Here is a 19246-nt window from a genome sequence, read left to right on the forward strand (position 1 = left end):
TTTAGGACTACTTAGCAGGCCACATTAGCAACGGCAATTTATTTATTTACACAGCACATTTCATTACAAGTAAACTCAATGTGCTTAAAAAAACGGTAAAATAACACAACAATAAAGACCTAGCTATGTAGGACTATGATACCTTGAGGCACACACAGTTATTAAGTGTACGTCTGTGAGAATAAAAAGGTTTTAACTTGTTTTTGAATGCGGACACAAATGGAATTGACGTCAGGTCAGCGGGCAGTTTCTTCCAAAGAAGTAACTGAAAGCACCCTCAGCACACTCAGATCTAACTGAGAGTAGTTGAAAGATCGGTACCTGATGACCAGAGAGCTGTAACTGGGTTATAGACACTGAGCAAGTCAGAGATGCACTGAAGGGTCAAACCACTGAGAGATTTATGAACTAACAGAAGAATTTTAAAGGTAATCTTGTATTGAACTGGCAACCAATGACGTTACTTACATACGTGTAAGGCTGCTACAATGTGGACAAGCTGAAGACGTCCTACTGATGATTTAGATAATCCCGTAAATAAAGCGTTAGACTACTCTATCCTGTTTGATATGAACGCAGGGGGCAATGTCTTAGTTTGAGATAAGAGCAGTCCTGGTGACTTTAATAAAATAATTGTCAAATTGAGATCACTGCCCAAAATTATGCCACAGTTCCTGACTTGCTCACTGTGTTTGAGAGAAAGAGATTATAAGTATGAATATATTTTCTGTCTCTGTCTCTTTTTGGAGCAACAACAAATATTTCCATTTTGTGTATTTCTTTTAGTTCTTAAAGATTTTAAAGTCAATTTATAGTTGACTTTTCTATGATTTCTCTCAGATCTACAGCAGGTTCTTTCAGCCATCTTTACGTTTTCACTATTTCTCCAAGGTTCTCAATCGATAATTGTCCATCATTTCATCACATGACAACAGTACTGGTAATGTGTACTTTTTACTTTCCTTTTTGTTTTGGCAGGTGAATGAAATACTTCTGAAAATATGCAATAATAATCAGAGATAGCAAAGTCTAAAACATTTGTATATGTGGGTCAGTAATATCATCCAAAAACACGCCAATAAACTGATTATATTCAAAACTCAGTTAACTGTCGAATGGCAAAAATTTGCAGCTAAAAATGATTCTATACAACGATCACACCACCTCCTGCTCGCACGCATGCAGCATTCAAAACTACAATTAGTCGTCGATATTTCAATCAGCTGTTCAATCACTCTTATCAAGCCAGGGTTTTGTTAGAAGGATAAAATCCAGTTTATTAGTAACAGTGACATCATTAAAAATAAAAGCCTAATTTGCTAAACATCTAACATTCAGAAGCGCAAATTGGAAAGTGGACTTAGTTGACTGAGACAAGGTGGGTTTGATGAGTACAATGTGTTCTTTGTGTATGGTCTGCTGTTAATTCCTACTTTAATATGAGAAAGTGGTCTAGTATTTGCAGGACATCATATAGTTGGGAATGTCTTTTCTTGTAGTAGCATATTCTGTGACCAGGAATGTACCTGCATGATGAACTCCCGACGTCGGGGCATCCCTCTCTCTGAGAGCAGCAGGTACTCGGGCTCCTTCTCCTTTTTGGCCTGCTGGATCTGGGCTAGACGGCTGATCGGGTTCATGCCCTGTCCATAATCTGGTCCTGTCTACAAGGAAAAAAAGCCAGTGATGATCTCTTGTAATAACCATAATCATTTATTCTGCCATGCATCCCTGTGTGTGTGTGTTGGTTCACTTTATTAAAGTACCTTGAGGATGGTCTTGGTTCGTTTCTTGTAGTGTGTCTTGGGTTTTTCCACAGTGGGTATGGAGGGAAGCTTCTTCAGGTCCTGCAGGATGGACAGAGCGGCACGTTTCTTGGACAGCTTCTTGCTGTTGCCCTCACCCTCGGCAGAGAACTCCCCCACGGTGACACGGGTCAGGAAGCTTTTCATGTGTGGGGGCCCACTCTCCTTCAACACCTGGAAAGGTTTTTGGAGAAACACAGATGGCAGGGTTTTTTTTTCATAAAAGAGAAATTAAATAAAAATGATAGTACAAAATCTGAATTTATATATGTGTGGGTTTTTTCTCCTGTGTGGAATATGTATAAAGGAGTGTGTGCAGAGCTCTCTGTGAGCAACTACACCAGGTGGTCCAAAACATCTGCTCTCAATGGTCACACACTGCTACCCACCCACATGTGGGTGTGTTATCCATATACAAAACACTCCAAACTGAACAACACTGACGCACAAACACACATATGAAAAGTAACATGTTCCTAGATGACAGTCTCTAGTGATGAAGGCTCAGTTTCCTTCCTCTAGCCTCTGGTCACCTGGGAGACCTAAAACAAACACCGGCTGGCGTTAGGTCATGCTTCTGCAATCACATCTACTTCAAGTCCAACCACAGTGTGCGAGTGTGTGGATGTGTGTGTAGCAGGTGGGGTTCTTATATAGGAAAACATGCTGGAGGAAGAATTAAGTTTCACACACTTACTGAGTCCAGCTCTACATGTTCGGTGAACGTGGATCGGTTCCTAGCTCGATGGCTTTCTCCCTTGCTTTCCTTGCTTTTTTTGCTGCAGCAGCTGTGTGCTGCTTTGGATTTTTTCAGCCCCCTCCCACGCTCTCTCCTGATTTTCTTCTTTTGAGCTTAATTTGCGGTGCAGACAGCACAAATTGTAGTAATCAGATGCAATCTAGCAACAGTTGATTTGAACTCAGTGACCGATAAAACAGATTAAACTGATAAGCGGAACCTAGAGCATTCCTCAAATACTTCACACATCAACACAGACTAATACCAGACCTTTGGGGAAACAAAGGATAATGTGTCCATACCCCCTCTTCAATCTACACGACACCCAAAAAAACAAAGATTTTAGTTCAATTAAACTCAAGTGACAAGGCAAGTCCTGTGCATGAAAACTAAACAAATAGAAATCAGTTAGTGAATGTTTAGACAGATACCACACATACAACTATGGCCACAAGTAAAACAGAAAACTCAGAGCAGACACGCATAGTTTTAATGCAACTAACACCTTTTATCACATACATGATCACTTCTTTTCTCTTCCTACTCAACTGACTCCAACATTTTCTTAACAGAGGATACACTGGCCCCCATGTTTCCCATCACTGTTAACCTGTCAGCCTGTGGGCAGTCCTGCACAAGGAATTCAAGTATACAGTAGGTTAGCATGTGCGCTGTAGTGAAGCCTTGAAGCACTAGCTGTCCAAGACATCAGGCAAACTTACTCCCACCCAAGGGATCTAACTCCGGTCTTGCTCATCACCAGAAAAGGGAAATGTAACATGGCAGCTTCTTGTATGTTACAACATTCAGTGGGACTGGAAGCATCCCGAGTCAGATTTAGTTTTTTAAGGCATAGTGCTGACGATGACGTCGCACATCACCGGCCGCACTCAGCTAAGATTATGTCACTTTGAGGAAATAGAAATGGATTAACAGTGAAATGTGTATTTAGGGCCATAAATATCTAGATAATAACATTTTTGCAATAGATTTTGAATCAAACAATCAACATGTGACTGACTTTCAGCCTTACTTCAGGAGACTTAACAAAAGTACTGCATAAAGGAATTACAGCCATTTTTATTCATTTTTATACAGAACTTCACATATACTGATCCTGGATGTGAATGTCACAGTAATTCTGGCCTTATCGAAAAAGTTCTTTTTCTAGGATGGAATGATTGTACAGCACACATCTTTAATGACATTAAAAAAGAAGAATTGGTTGCTAAAGTTATTTCTCTAATAAACATAAACATATGCATACACTCACTTAAATAAGATAAGATGAGATAAGATAATCTTTATTAGTCCCACACGTGGGAAATTTGTTTTGTCACAGCAGAAAGTGGACAGTGCAAAGTTATATACCAAAAATTAGAGAACACAGGAATACAATAAGAATAAGATACTGTGCAAAACTGTACAGACTAGAGTAGAATAAAATAAAATAGTATATACAATAGGATAAAAATAGAATACAAATGCGATATACAACCGAGTAAAAATACAAATCCACTTATTAAATCTTTTAACAAGGCTAAGCCCTACTAACTTACTGTTTGTGATCATGATTGACTACAACTGGTAGCTTTTCTTCTTTCCGCATAAAAAGAAGTTGTTGTACAGCACTCATTAGATTGACCAATACTTAGAACAATGGGAAAGTCCAGGCAACTCAGTAGTTCTGAGAACTGGAGATTTATACAAGTTGGGAGCCATTTTCTAAACAACTGCAGATTCCAAGATCATCATAAATTAAAAAAAAAAAAAAAAAATACATAAATACAAGTTATTCAGATGTGTCACCACTTTGCAAAGGTCTGGATGAAAGGTTTTATAGTCAGACGAGACAAAGACTGAGCTATGATGGCAGTAGATTTGACCACAATGACAAGAGGATGTTTGGAGGAGTAAAGGTGACGCTTTCAAAATTTAAGAACAATGTACCAGCTGGCAAGAATGGTAGTGGAACCATCATGCTCCAGGGCTGTTTTGTTGCCACTTGTATTGGTATATTGCAAAAAAGTGGATGGAATAATCAAGAAAAGGACAACCTCAAATTCTTCAACTTCACCTCAAATCAAATTAACTAGATAGCTGTTCCTGCAACGATCCCAAACCCACATCAAAACTGGTTTTGGAATGGATAAAGATGGCTAAAATTGAGCTTCTCTAACGGCGTTCCAGCCTCGACCTCAACCCTTTTGAAAGTTTGTGGACTATGCTTCAAAGCAGGGCACGTGCCAGGAAACTAAACCAATTTAAATGAACTCTGCCAATTCTGCCAAGAAGAGTCGTCAAATGTCCAGACAGAACTATGCCAGAAGCTTGTTGATGGTTACTAAAAGTATCTAGTCAAGGTCCAACTTGCTAAGTGACATTTAACCAAAACTTACTGGGGGCGGGTACATATCTGACTATGTATGTCTACTTCTGACCCTGTGTGGATTACAGAAAATCCGAAATAAATAAATAAACTTGTGCACCCAATTCATATTTTTAAAGTAATAAAAGATGTACTGCATGCTCTACAGTCACTTTACCTTAGAAAGAGAGAAGTTCAACGACACCATTAAAAGCCCTAAATTACTGTAAAATCTATGACTTAACGTCTGAAGTCTGGAGCCCTTTGACATCACCTAATGCTGTTTCCTCTTTTGCAACGGTCTGCTAGGCCTTTATTGTAGCCATCTTCACTTGTGTCTTGTTTGTGGGTCTCTTTGTCTTCAGTTTTGCATTTAATAAATAAAAAGTATTAAATATAAATCAGGTATTAAAGTATTAAATACAAATTAAATATAAATCTTGGGTTGACATCCAGTGGCTGACTCGGTCAATTCAGGAATATCCTATTTCTTTGCCCTGAGAAACTCTGGGGCCATTATCCATTTATTTACTCATCCAATTCAATTCAATTCAATTCAATTTTATTTATATAGCGCCAAATCACAACATAAGTCGCCTCAAGGTGCTTCATAGATACAGAGAAAAAAACCCAACAATCATATGACCCCCTATGAGCAAGCACTTTGGCAACAGTGGGAAGGAAAAACTCCCTTTTAACAGGAAGAAACCTCCGGCAGAACCAGGCTCAGGGAGGGGCGGCCATCTGCTGCGACCGGTTGGGGTGAGAAATCCACTTTGACAACGATAAGCTTGCCTCCTCAACAGTGTTCTTAACTTGGCTAGATGCGATCAAGGGGTTTTCATAAACACTGAAAATATTCTGCAATCATCTCCTTAAGTTGTCTTCTGCAGTCTTTCAGATCTTTGGGTGTTGCCAAGATGGTCAGTGCTTGTTTTTCAGAAGTACCAGATTGGGGACTTGTCACTCGTAGAGTTTTATTATTGAAGGTTTATCTTTAACAGTTACCAAATGCAAGTTCAATAATGACTTTTTATCTGGTTAGTATGACATGATTAAACAAGGGAACAGGGCTCAAAAGTGACTGTCAATTCACCTTTAGCATATTTTTACAAATACCTAAGGACCTATATGTAAAAGACAAGTCTTTGATGCTGTTGTAACAAATAATCAGATGTGCAAGACAGGAAACCTTTTAACCTCTTCTCAGTTCTATTGTCACTCAAACCTTCTGTGTCTCCTTGTTAATCACACCGAACATCAAGTCTTTAACATTTAGTGAATAAGCAGAGACTCAGTCAAGAAATGTTCTGGCACATAATCACCATAAACAGAAAACTTAAAAGAAAGAGACAATATTTTGGTTTTCATACTGATTAAATTAGGTATGACATCAATTAATTAATGAGCTGGTTTTGGCAGGCAGAATTTGTCACTATTGGACAGAGCCAAGTTAAATGTTTCACTCTTTTTTGGGGATGGCTGTAGCTCAGGAGGTAGAGCAGTAGAAAAAGCAGATAGAACTAGTCCATTTAGCATTTACACATCTTACAGGGGCATTGATCTTTACATCTAACTCTTGGTGAGAAATCTACTATTTCTTGTTTTGAATGTGTACAGCAGTTACATTAATTAACAGAGAAAAGTCAATGTTCTGTAACTACATTCATCCTCTTTGTCATTCAGGAAGGTGTTTTTGTGGGTTTTTCAGAGTGACAGACTCACACAAATACCGGAGCATGAGCCCTCCAGAAGTGTTCCACTTGCTTATAATTCATCTGTGCTGTTTAAATTGAAAACATAAAGTCACCAATGGGAAGAACGAGATCAAATGTGGCCTACATGGACATATGGCAAGTCAACAAAAAGTATGAGACAATGCGTATATATCTACGCATTCAATGTCACATCTTATGAAGACTCTAGAGCGGCTCTTCCTCAACCTCCTCCGACCACAGGTACAACATGCCCAGGACCCACTACAGTTTGCATACAAGGCGGGTGTCGGAGTGGAGGATGCCATCCTGTACCTCCTACACAGAGCCCACTCACACCTGGATGGGGGAAAAGGCACGGTCAGGATACTGTTTCTTGACTTTTCCAGTGCCTTTAATACCATCCGGCCCTGTATGCTTCAGGAAAAACTGAACAGGATGGAGGTGGACCCCTGCCTGGTGGCTTGGATCTCCGACTACCTCACCGACAGACCACAGTACGTCAGGCTGAAGGACATCACGTCTGACACTGTGGTCAGCAGCACAGGAGCACCACAGGGAACTGTGCTGTCCCCTCTTCTCTTCACCCTGTACACCTCTGACTTCTGCTACAACTCTGAATTATGCCATATTCAGAAGTTTGCAGATGACACGGCCATCATGGGGTGTATCTGGGATGATCAGGAAGAGGAGTACAGAAGTCTGGTGAGGAACTTTGTCGCATGGAGTCACACAAACCACCTGCAACTCAACACCTCAAAGACTAAGGAACTGGTTGTGGACTTCGGGAGGTCCAGAGAAGGTCCACTGCCGGTTCAGATAGAGGGGGAGGAGGTGGAGGTGGTCAACAAGTACAAGTACCTCGGGCTGTGGGTGGACAATAAACTGGACTGGTCATGCAACACAGAGCACCTGTATAAAAAAGCCCAAAGCCGACTGTACTTCCTCAGGAGGCTGAGGTCTTTTAACATCTGCAGGAAGCTCCTGAGGATGTTTTACCAGTCAGTGGTTGCTGGAGTACTTTTCTATGCTGTGGTGTGCTGGGGGAGCAGCACAGCAAAGAAGGACTCATGCAGGCTGGAGAAACTGATCAGGAAGGCTGGCTCTGTGGTCGGCATGAAGCTGGACACTCTGGTGACAGTGGCAGAGAAAAGGACATTAAAGAAACTGATGGACATTATGAACAATGCTGGGCATCCTCTGCACACGGCCATAAACAATCAGAAGAGTCTGTTCAGTGACAGGTTGCTTCTCCCCAAGACAAGAACTAACAGACTTAAAAACTCCTTTGTCCCACACGCCATCAAACTGTTTAACTCCTCTCTGGAGGGGAGAGGGAGGGGAGACAGGAGGACAAAGGAGGGGGGAACAACTAAGCTGTAGTGCCTCTTCACCTCACTGTACAATACCTTGTGCAATACTTTTTGTAAATAGTCAACAGTGCAATAGACTCAATACTTGAAATGTGCAATTCACTTGTATTTTTATTTTTTATTCCTATTTATTCTATTTATCCCCTTTGTATATTTTATTTATATTTGTCTCTGTATTTATATATGTGTGTGTGTGTGTGTGTGTGTGTGTGTGTGTGTGTGTGTGTGTGTGTGTGTGTGTGTGTGTGTGTGTGTGTATATATATATATATATATAACAATTCTGTAACTGTAACTTCGGTCGTTGCTGTGCTTTTTGGAAGTCGAATTTCCCAGAGGAACCCACCCGAGGGATTAATAAAGTTCTATCTTATCTTATCTTACCTACTCTTGGCACACGATGGCGGCAGACAAGCTGCAGTCAGTCTCCTGGCAGACGACACGGGATCTGCGCCACACCGATGGGATTTCAGCACTTCCATTCATTTACACGCACAGTCAGACACACATACATGCAAACAAATAGACAAACACACCCGTCTGCCACCTAATGACAAGGATCAGATTGTATACAGGAAACCTTTGGTAATTCAATGTTGAATTTTTTTTAAAAATCCCATCTATTCTTGTCTCTTTATTTGTTCTTATTCAATCATGTCTCCAGCTCCGCGTGGAGACATTAATACCCTGAGCAGTCTGAGGATTTGAGCATGCGAGAACTCAGGTACTCTAGAAGAGGAGGCTATGGGAGCAGGGTAGGACAATAGTAGGGACTGGTAAAGGGAAGAAAGGCTCTTTTGTGATGAGTGGTGGATGGACAAGCCCTGAGGGAAGCTGATTCTTGTAAGATGGGTGGTTCTTGGCTCGGACCCTCTTCTCTTGTGTCCTCCTTGGAAAAGGAGCCTCCGATCCAACACACAAGCCGTGATTTATAGATTGGTTCCTCTTTGATGCTGACATCTGTTTGATATTGCCTGACGGGGGGATTAAATGAGCCAACTGGCTCTCAGGGTGGCAACGACCCTCATCGCTGCAGAGGGATGGGAAAGCAGACACTCGCTAACAGTGACTCACGGGTAATTTCATGCAACAGTAAGGGCAGGGATGAGCTGATGTGAAAACATGGTTTCTGTGAAAGGCATTCACATGAGAGATGACCATTACTGTTTTATGTGGGACGCATCTATGTGTGTTAGACGAGGGTGTGCATCAAAGAAGATTCAGTAAAGAGGAAAGACATAAAGCTAAACTTTGTCAACTTAGTTGGAATTTAATGGACTAAGTGTGCAAAATGAAATCCATAAAAACAAGTAATTTAGTAATTCACACTTGATCTCCAACCACAGCATACTGGCAGAGCGAGAACATACTGCATCTAAGAGTGGGGATTAAAGTGAATCTGCTCAAGAGAAATGAAAGCTATGAGGGAAAGAGAAATGTATGTTATGCAAGGAGAGGGAGAGGATAGATTTCAATCTCTGTGCTTGTAATTTTTCTTTAGTTTTATCTTTAATTATTATCTAGTATGTTGGTTTATGGAGTTCCACGTCTAGAAAGACTGCCGTCAATCTTAACAGATCAAACGCTAACAGTCTTGCCACCAGTGACTACTCTGAAGAAAATTGCCGGTTCAAGTCAACTTGTCAGTGGAACAATCGTTTAATTTAGCGGCAGTTTAACAAATTACTTCTTAATGAGGGGAGATCCATCAAAAAGTGCTCTCTATTTTTGTTTCTCAAACAAAGTACTGAGTGTGATATCTTATTGTGTAATTCTTAAATAATTGGGTTACATTCACAATTTCATTAGTAGTTTATCCTTTTACTTAGTGACACTTCATCAGTGTGTTACCGAAAAATGTAAACTAGTGAGAATATGATTGTCTTTTTATAAGGAAAATGGGGTTCAAGTGCTTCAGGATAATTTAATTCTCACATGTAAGTGACACAAATAGAAGGTAACTCTATTGTAAAGTGATTCAACTCGATTAACTGTATCCGGGTTTTCTTTTCAGTCCTCTTTCCATTCATCGCCAAATGGCAGCTCCAGCAACTGGATAAGCAGTTAAGAAAATTGATGGACGGATGTTTCTTTTTTCCCTTCATTTACTTATTTCTTTGATTTCCCCTTTTTAAAGTATTTTTTTCTTCTTCTTTTTTAAATGTGTGTGGCCATTTGTCTTTGTTTTATTTTCATGGCTGAAAATAAAACAAAGACGTTCAACATTGAATTACCAAAGACAAATGGGAGTCTGTGATGGGAGGGGTGGGGGGTAGCTATCAGGAGGCCACTGGAGGGACTGAAAAGTTTTGTATTTCTGCATTAATGTTCAATCCCTAGAGTTTGTCGCTTGATTCAAATGCCTTGTTATATGTAATCACATGCTTTTCCAATTATTTATTATTCATTTATTTAAAAATAAATAATTTGTTGATTACTGTTTGTTGCCATCTGACACTTCAACATTTGCTTGATGTAGCGCAGAAAAAAAAATGAACCTGATCCCTCTGATTTAAATAATGATATCCTTTTACAGTAGAGGGTAGACCAAACAAACCAAGCTAAACGCTGCTGTCAAAAAGCGCACACAACTCGTAACTTGTGAAATAGTCAAAGAAAATGAACTGTTGACAGAAATGTAGGGAGATGGTGAAAGAGAATAAGTGTTGTGAGAGAAAGCACATGGAGAATATTTACTGATTTACTGCTCATCAGACAGCAGTAATGAACAGTCTGTCTCCAGACTGACAGTGAGCAGAGGAGAGACCGCTCGGAGGAATGTGGCTATGTTCTTCTTTTAAAAACTGCTGCTCTCAGCCTCCAGTTTGGAGGGACTGAAAATGAAAGTGAAATGACTGCTGCCAGTGACAAAGACATAACAGATAATGAATCATGTCAATCCAGACTTAGCTGGATGAAATTATTAATAGCAATTCCAGGAAGGTAAGTGTAATTCCTCTGGTTAAACGCAAGGTAGGACTCACAGGGTAGCCATTCCATACCCTAGTGAGTAAATACATTTTGTTAACAAAGAAGTTGAAAGGTGGAAGGAAAAAGGGAGGATTGGATAGCTTCGCAGATAATTTTTCCACTGTTGTGTAAACTCTTATTAACAAGCAAAGTAAACACAGTGAGAAGATTTTACCTCCCTTCCTCTCCTTACAGTTCATTTCCTCTCAGCCCATCTTCACATCCCCTAGTGTCTGTGAGGAACTGCCCTCTGTAATTTTGGGACTGATGTAAGAGAGGTGGAAGGGAGGAACTCTGTGGAGGAAGGGAGGGGGCACACATTGTAAACTGAGCCTCTCTTGTTTTTGGCACCTTGCTGAGTGCAGAAGAAGAAGTGGGGAGCGATGAGGGAGAGAATATTGGACGAGTCAGCTGAGATATGGTGAAAGCCAAGGAGCACTGAACCAGAGGGTCATACAAGGACACACTAGATTTCATGGACTAAAAAAAAAAAGTTGTGTTGTGACTCTAATGGTCAGAAAAGATGTGGTAGGATTCCCTGTAGAATCCAAAGGAATCTTGTCGGGCAAAGCTAGTAAGGAACTTAATCCTGGTCATATCCAGTGGACCATGTGAGGGGAACAATGTTTTAAGTTTTGGATGTCGGGTTTTACCAGCTGATGCAAAAAGCTTTTCCCAGAAGCAGCCGTGATTAAGAAACAGAAACTACTGTATGCCAAGAAAGCCCATCCTGAGGTGGCATTAGACATGACAGACAATGTACTTCACAAAAACGAAAATCCCTGAATACAATGATTACACATCCTTAACTGTAAAACCAAAAGTGAGCCAAATGCACAGAATTACCAAGTGCCTTTACTCAGGTTTTCAGAAACACATGTAATCCCTGTTTTAATGGCAAAAGGCAGAATTCTGATAACATATTGAAGCTTGGTTTAGCAGATGATGCTAGTAAGTAAAGTTCATTCATAAATAAGCCTGGTTTTAAAGCCTTATTAAATGAGTCTATTAACAATCAGATACAATGTAAAGTCAGTACAATGAGCTTGACTCAGGAACCGAATTTAAGTTAGTTAAGCATAAAACAAACGAGTTAAGAGGCAGAGTTTTGAATGGTGTGATTTTGTCATCATAGTTAAATTTAACAGTAAGTTTGTACCAATAAAGCCTACTCAGAGAGCACAGCACTCAAATAATGGAACAAAGCTCTGCAGTCTTGTGCTGTATAACCGTTTTGCCTTCTGGGCAGGGATGGGTGTCTAGATTGAAATGTGATTTAATAAAGTAAAGTGTCTTTTAGGGGTTTGTACTCGATTAGCACCAGCTAAGCTGAGTCACCAGTCACAACACCACACCACTGAATCCATTCCCACATGCTTAATCAATTCCATAACCGCACTGAAACACACTCTCATATGTAATGTGTCTCACTAAGATAACAGAGCTCACTGACGCATAAGTAAAGGAAACGTCCGTCCTTATAATAATAAAAAAATGCATTATTAATGAAGGATTCCCACCGTGACTCCTTCAAATTCCAGCATGTTATCTTTTCACACGGCTACTGATGAAAACAATTTTAGAAACACTTCCCACATTTTGACATTACATAAACCCCGGACACCACGACTATTTACACATCATCTCACTGCACAGTTTATCTTCATTCTGCATTCCTTCTGAAATTACTTCAAGGAAGATCATAACTTGCAATTCCCCTTGGTACCAATAATAATAACATTGCACGAACATATCCTTGTGGGTATTTCTCATATCGTTCTCACCTCAAAATTAACAGACAAGTTCCTCTTGAGGGCAATTTCATAGACCAGGCTGATCTCTGATTTACTGGCATCAGCGCCTTCCTCCGTCTCCCCCTTTTCCTCTGGATTCTGGAAAACAAATACAAGATTCGAAAGAGGGAAATGTTTAACAAAGGTCTGTCATTTGATACAATGGTAAAATGATAACGAATTTTTTATTTTTTATTTTCACAATTTCCAATGAACAGTGACTCAATGTTTGACATGTCATCAAACATGGACAATACTGAACTGCACACCAGCAGTGTGGACGTCGGCCAACCTGCCACAACGAGAAGCTTGTCTGTATTCTGGAGACAATCCTTATCTGATATGGAATTAAAAACTTGGTTACATGGACACGACTGGTGGTCCTCTGTCTGCACTGGAAGGCCTCTTAAATTGATTTTCTATTAAATTTGAAATTTTTATAGTGAAAAACTGTTCCAGCTTAAATTATCAGTTATAATTTGTGAACATCGTAAACTGTGTCCTCCTTAAAACAAACTAGAGAACAAGAAAAGCTTAAGATCAAAGGATCAGCGCTCACGGGGAGAATCACACATTTATATCTAAGAGACAGGCTCGATGACATTTCACCGTTAAAAATTAAAACTATTTTCTGTCTCCCACAAAAGCAAAAACTAATTAACCTATGAAGCAATTCTGGACTTAACATATGACGGCTCTGGGTTGAACTTACGGTTGAAATTACGAAGCTAGTGATAAGAGCAACTTACAGTAATTCTTAAATTCGTTCCCATTAATGTTTGAATTGAAATCTTTCAATTTGTCATCACAGTATCCTCTGCTGATGATAAAACCTAGTTTGCAACACAGATATCACGTCACCAGGCACACAACAAGGGGTTTTTTGGTGCTATCTGTTGATGAATGTAGCCGTCTCACTTTTTGTCTGATTAACTCTGAATGACTGCAGTCTTTCCCTTTGGACTCCTTTCCTTTTCCTGCCTCAGTACATGACCTGATGGCACATGACTAACACTGTGAGGTCTCTTAAAATTCACAGGAAGGAGTCCTACTGCACCTACCCCACTGGGTTAAAGACATACAGATGGTAAGAGGCATGTGTGACTAACTTATGCTGAGATATACGCCATATTCTATTTTGGTCTAAGACACTTAGATTGGCATTAATCACACAGTAACATTAGTGTGATATTGATCATAAACATAAAAACAAGGTCACAGGTTTATGAATCAGCTGTTGCTGCCTAGCAATTGCCAGCAACTTTCAGCAACTACTTGCCAATTGGTCGGGGACTAGCAACTGGAGACATAGCAGTGTGAACTCAACTCAGGGATAAGAGAAAGAACTTGTAAACTGTAGAAAATTGTTTATACCTGCAAGCAGGTAAAAAAGTCTTTTTTAGACCTTTCAAACAGAATGAGGACTAAACTTGAGGCTGAAACAGCAACAGTTTTGTTACATAGTATTAAGTAAGTTTCAGAACAGAAATGTGAAATAAATTTAATGTGAAAACAAAACAAAGCTAACTTGCTGCTGATTGGAGTAAAGGCTGTTAAAAAATAACATGGCCTTAAGGATGGACACTCATCCCGTGATCTAAATATGTAGAGAGGGCATAAGTAGCACACAATGATGCTACTTATTCCCCCTCTACACAAACAAAAAACATTTAAAATGGATCAGAATTTAATTTAAGGCAATTTAATGCTTTTTTTATGCCATTATTATTATTAATAGCATTTTAAAGACACAGTTTTACTCCCTCAAGAGAACCTTAGAGAGCTGGTTAGGTTTAAAAAAATAAAAGGTGGTGACAATGATTTGTTTGGTATTTATTTTTTATTTGTCACAACTATGGCTAACTAATAAATAAGCACTGCTATACTATACAATACATATCTAATGTGCTTAATGCCCTGTATAGACACGGACATGAGAGAAACTTGAAAGTGACTCAGAGCACATCTCATTTTTTTCCCACTGCTCTCATTTCAGTTCTAATTTGGATTCATATTTATCATGATCACATGTTTCTGTTTCACTGATATATTTGATTAATAGCATAAATTAATCTCAAAGCTGCATTAACAAGCTGCTCGATAAGTTTGGGTGCAAACCAGAATGACTAAGCAGACCTGGCAACCTTCCAGTGACAAAGACAAATAGAGGGCTAACTCTGATTCCAGCAATTCATCTATTTATATAATAGTATATAAATATAAGTATAAGAAGAACCCATACAGAAGTCTCAGATATTAACAATCACCTTGAAGTATCTATTGTCAATGAAAAGAAGAAAAACATTTCATTTTTATATTTAGGTCAACTGATTTTAAAAGGGATCATCGAAGGATAGGAAGAAGGGGCTCCCAGAGGATGAAAATGAAATTCAGTAAAATTAAAGGCAAGCTTGTTTGTTTCACAGAGCTTGCACCTTGAGCTTTTAACTTTTCCCAGAGCAACATGCATATACAGAACTGTGCAAAAATCTTGCCCTAGCTATTATTTCTTTAAACTTTGTTTCAAGGAGCCAGGCTTTCTTGTAATTTTTGAAAGCAGTCTTGACGAATTCAAAGTTTTTCTTTGGACATTACCTGCTTTTACAATTTACCTGACCTATTCAGAGAATATTTTGTTTGTTAAGACGCTTAACATTGACCTATGGATCATTCAGGTGTAATTAATTTGGTACCTAAATCAAAGGAAGAATGAGTGCATGTGCATCTACACATAACATACAATTTAGCAAAGAAACAATTTGTTATGAGCAGCCTGATGCAAAAAACACTTCCTCTTCCCATGTCTTTTTGCACCAACAAATAACTTCTAACCAAACACTTGTCCCAACTCCAGGATGTTGTGCAGTATCTCCTTAAAAAAAATGTGAGGAAACTGATAAAGTGGAGGACAAAAGAACAGTCATCAGGCCTATCATCACTGTCAATATGTATGGAGGGAGTCAGGAGAGAGGTCTACAGTCACAGTGGAGTCTCTGTCATGGTTCGAGGCTAGTACGTTTATGAGAATGCATCATTGTTTTGAAAGAGGTAACTTATATGGTAACATATATTTATGAGTATAGTATCTGTTTTTTCTATTAAGAAACTAAAAAAATTACTTACTGTGCCTTTAAAGAAATGACAAGAAAGCTTTTCTAAGAGAGTTCAGGCCTGCATGTTTGCATGTTCTAATAGGTCACTGCACCTATTTCCCAATTTCCCACCACAGTATAAAGAAACGAAGGCTAGCTCAAAGCTAAACTCACTAGTGGGGATATAGTCATTCATTTAAGCATTTAATCATTAAAATTGCAGGTGTTTTATGATTCCCGGGAATATATCTTGTTGCCCCACTGGTGTATAAACAGTATAATTACAGTGTCATTGATATTTACCTGCGGTCTTCCTCAAAATAAAGGTTTGACAGCCCGTGGTGAAAAGAAACATTTTATGCCGGAGGGCGCCCACTTACACATGTAGGATCACACAGACTCATGCAGAGACAGAATGAAAGACGTATACTGTAGACAGAATGTTCCTCAATTTGTAAATCAAGACTCAGAAGCAGCAGCAAACAAAGAGCTCATTTATGGAGGCCGAAGCCACAAGACAGCAAGGCAGGCAAGTGAGAAGAGCCAAAGCGTTTTGAATAACCATCAGCGATGCCAGGCTGTGAGGATATGGGGTAATTCGATTTCCGGTGGGAGATGATAACAACAGTTAACAGCTATGCCCGAGGGAAACTCTGGAAAGGTACAATGACACTGGGAGTAGGCAGAAAGAAAAGCACAAGAAAAAAGAAACAGGGGAAGAGAAAATAACCCTGTGCCAGGTGCAAACTAAAACTATGGAGATTGCAGGGCTTAAATTATACATTGGAGTAATTAGAGCTGAGGTGAATCTGGATTCAATCTGATGAAAGGTGAATATGCAATCATCTTAGCAACTGCAGAAATATTACAAAACATGATTTAGAGGCATCCTCTAAGCAACACCAAATCAAAATAAAGAAAAAATCCTTCCACCTTTAATTAATGAAGGCGTTTATAACAGTGGGTAGGATGAAAGCTGCAGATGAGGCTCCAAAGAACAGAGGAACAATCTAAGTGTTTATTAGCTTTGCCAAAGCTTAGAAAGCAGCCATAAGATGTCCAAGACTGTGTGCTCGTGGGTGCTGGAAAGCATGTACAAAGCTCTCAAAGCTGAATTCTGTTGATTTGTGTTGTATTTGTGTACATTTTAGAAAATTACATTTGCCAGTTTAACCGAATGTTCCCCTTAAGTTGTCTATAATCGGATGGACTGACAGCTACCACTGGATTACTTTGATGCAGAATAAATATTTATAACTTGAGGATTCTCAAAGCTGCAAGGTTTTGTGAATCTATATATTAAAATCCATCCAGACCTCCAGAGAGTCATTCAAAGACCCACTAAAGTACTCAAAACTGCCTTTGTAGTAGGTCCTGCTACACTAGGTGAAAGCAATACCCGTCACGTTGATACTGACAGTGATACTTGTTGTGCAGAACAGGTATCAGATTTATATCATGAATAGCAGCCAGGGCTTTTATTTGGTATCGGTTTAGTAGGAAACTCATGGTACTGAACACCACTAGTTTCAATTCTTTTTCAGTGTATTTCAACATGCCCAAATATAAGTACGAGCCAACTCCATGTGTGTACACTCCCCAGAATAAGGATAAAGACTGTAAAGAAAGTACACTGGATAATGAAAACACTTTCTCAGAAAAAGTGACGAGACCAACAGGACTACTGTCCAGTCATTGAACTCTAGTCAATCCTACTTCTGAACCAAATCAAAGTAAAGTTCAATGTCGCTTTCAACAATTTCAATATGAACTCTGAGAACTACGTCACTATTTGTAAAGGAATTTCTGAATCTGTTTCAAATCTATGAGGTCCTGGATGGACTCTGGATGTCAACAGTTAACATGATTTTCTGTGCGTGTACCTGGCAGTACAACTGTCTTGATGCATGCTCGGTCATCCAGGTAAGACAATCACAGAATGTTCAGATGCTACCCATCAGCCTTCCATTCGATGCACCAGTAGTATCGATTTTCAAATATTCTTGGGTAAAATACAAACCCCAAGTTGTTCTCTGATGCATCCGGAGCGTGCATCGGTGTGTGAATGTTCGAAAGCACTTACATAGGAAAAGTGTAGAAAAAAAGTGCTTGTATGAATGGGTGAATGAGGCAAGTTGCATAAAATCGCTCTGAATTCTCAGAGAAGAGGAGCCCTATATGAGAACCAGTCCATTTACCAATCCTAGGTGACTTCCTTCTTGAGTTATCACATTCAGAAGATTTTCTGAAAACATGACCTCTGACCTATGACCTTGAGGTCGAGGTCACTGAGAGCGGAACTTGTCTGAGACTTTCAGTAGATGCATCTATGGAATGAATTAAAAATCTTCCATCAACTTGTTCTCAAGTTATCACATTCACAAGTTTGGTTGTCCAAAATTGTCCGTAAGTCAATAAGACTCAGTCAGAAGTCAGTAGAACTTAGTAAGTGCAGGTTAAACATTGGGAAATATGCAATGTTATTGTAACCTTTCTGTTTTTATGTGTTTCCGCATGTTTACCTGTGGTGGCCGCTCAGGGATGGGTTCATTGCGGAGGGCTTGCAGGGCCTTCATGGCAGCGTTGTGTCTGGCTGCTTGGCGAGTGCGTCCCTCACCAATAAACTCATGACTCCCTACAGACAGCTGCACATAGAAGATCTTAGGAACAGGATAATGGTACCTGGAATTTAAAAAAAAAACCCACAAAAAAACATTAGCAAGAAGAGAAGATGTATCACGAAACTAGTAGTGCAAAATATGGCAGATCAGGAGTGCACATTAAAGGACATTAAACGATCAATATGTCGCCTTAACCTTAAGCGAAGGTTTACATCCGCTTTAAAAACAGATGCTAGGGAAAGAACTGGCTCTAACATAATGAGCCAAGTTATCAATTCTCACCGTTTACACCATTTCCAAATTAAAGGCCCACTACTTCATCAGGGTCAATTACTACACAATAGCCTGTTGGCCAACCACTTGAAAAATGCAGTGCTATTGAATCTCAGCTCAGGCATGCAAAACAAAGCGCAGGGACATATATCCTCTCTTCTTTCTTCTTGCCCCAAACATAGATTATTCTCTCTTTCTTTGGGTCCTGACAGAGTGGGACTGAGCTGTCACTGAGCAGATTTAGAGGTCTGCGTGTGTGATACCCCCCTCCCGGGTCAGTAGGAGAAGGGCTGAGAACGTCTGCTGGACTGAGGACAAGGAAAGAGAAATAGTGGGAAAACTAATAAGAGAAGAGAGACGTTTTTTTTTTAATATCCGCCGCGCTGTTCACTTTCTTCTCTGCCAATTTACACTTATACTCATGAGGACATACAGACACCATATGTGGTCGACACAAATGGATAGGAGCAGTTAAGATTTATGGAAATGGGTCTTGAC

The 19246-nt window shown here is 39.6% G+C and overlaps 1 protein-coding gene across 2 annotated transcripts in view; it reads right to left on the reverse strand.

The window, feature by feature from the left end:
• stau2 (staufen double-stranded RNA binding protein 2) overlaps positions 1–19246 on the reverse strand; it is a 109268-nt gene that overhangs the window by 68802 nt on the left and 21220 nt on the right. For both annotated transcript variants that reach the window (XM_085362417.1, XM_085362415.1), the window contains exons 6-9: positions 18377–18536; positions 12754–12861; positions 1767–1979; positions 1527–1664 (exon numbers count right to left, since the gene is read on the reverse strand). In XM_085362417.1, coding sequence (XP_085218543.1) covers positions 1527–1664; positions 1767–1979; positions 12754–12861; positions 18377–18536 — 619 coding nt within the window. The remainder of the gene's footprint in view (positions 1–1526; positions 1665–1766; positions 1980–12753; positions 12862–18376; positions 18537–19246) is intronic.

This window comes from Diplotaxodon limnothrissa, linkage group LG9 (assembly GCF_057381915.1).
Source record: "Diplotaxodon limnothrissa isolate DT_005_m linkage group LG9, D_limnothrissa_male_GT1.1, whole genome shotgun sequence".
Lineage (NCBI taxonomy): Eukaryota > Metazoa > Chordata > Actinopteri > Cichliformes > Cichlidae > Diplotaxodon > Diplotaxodon limnothrissa.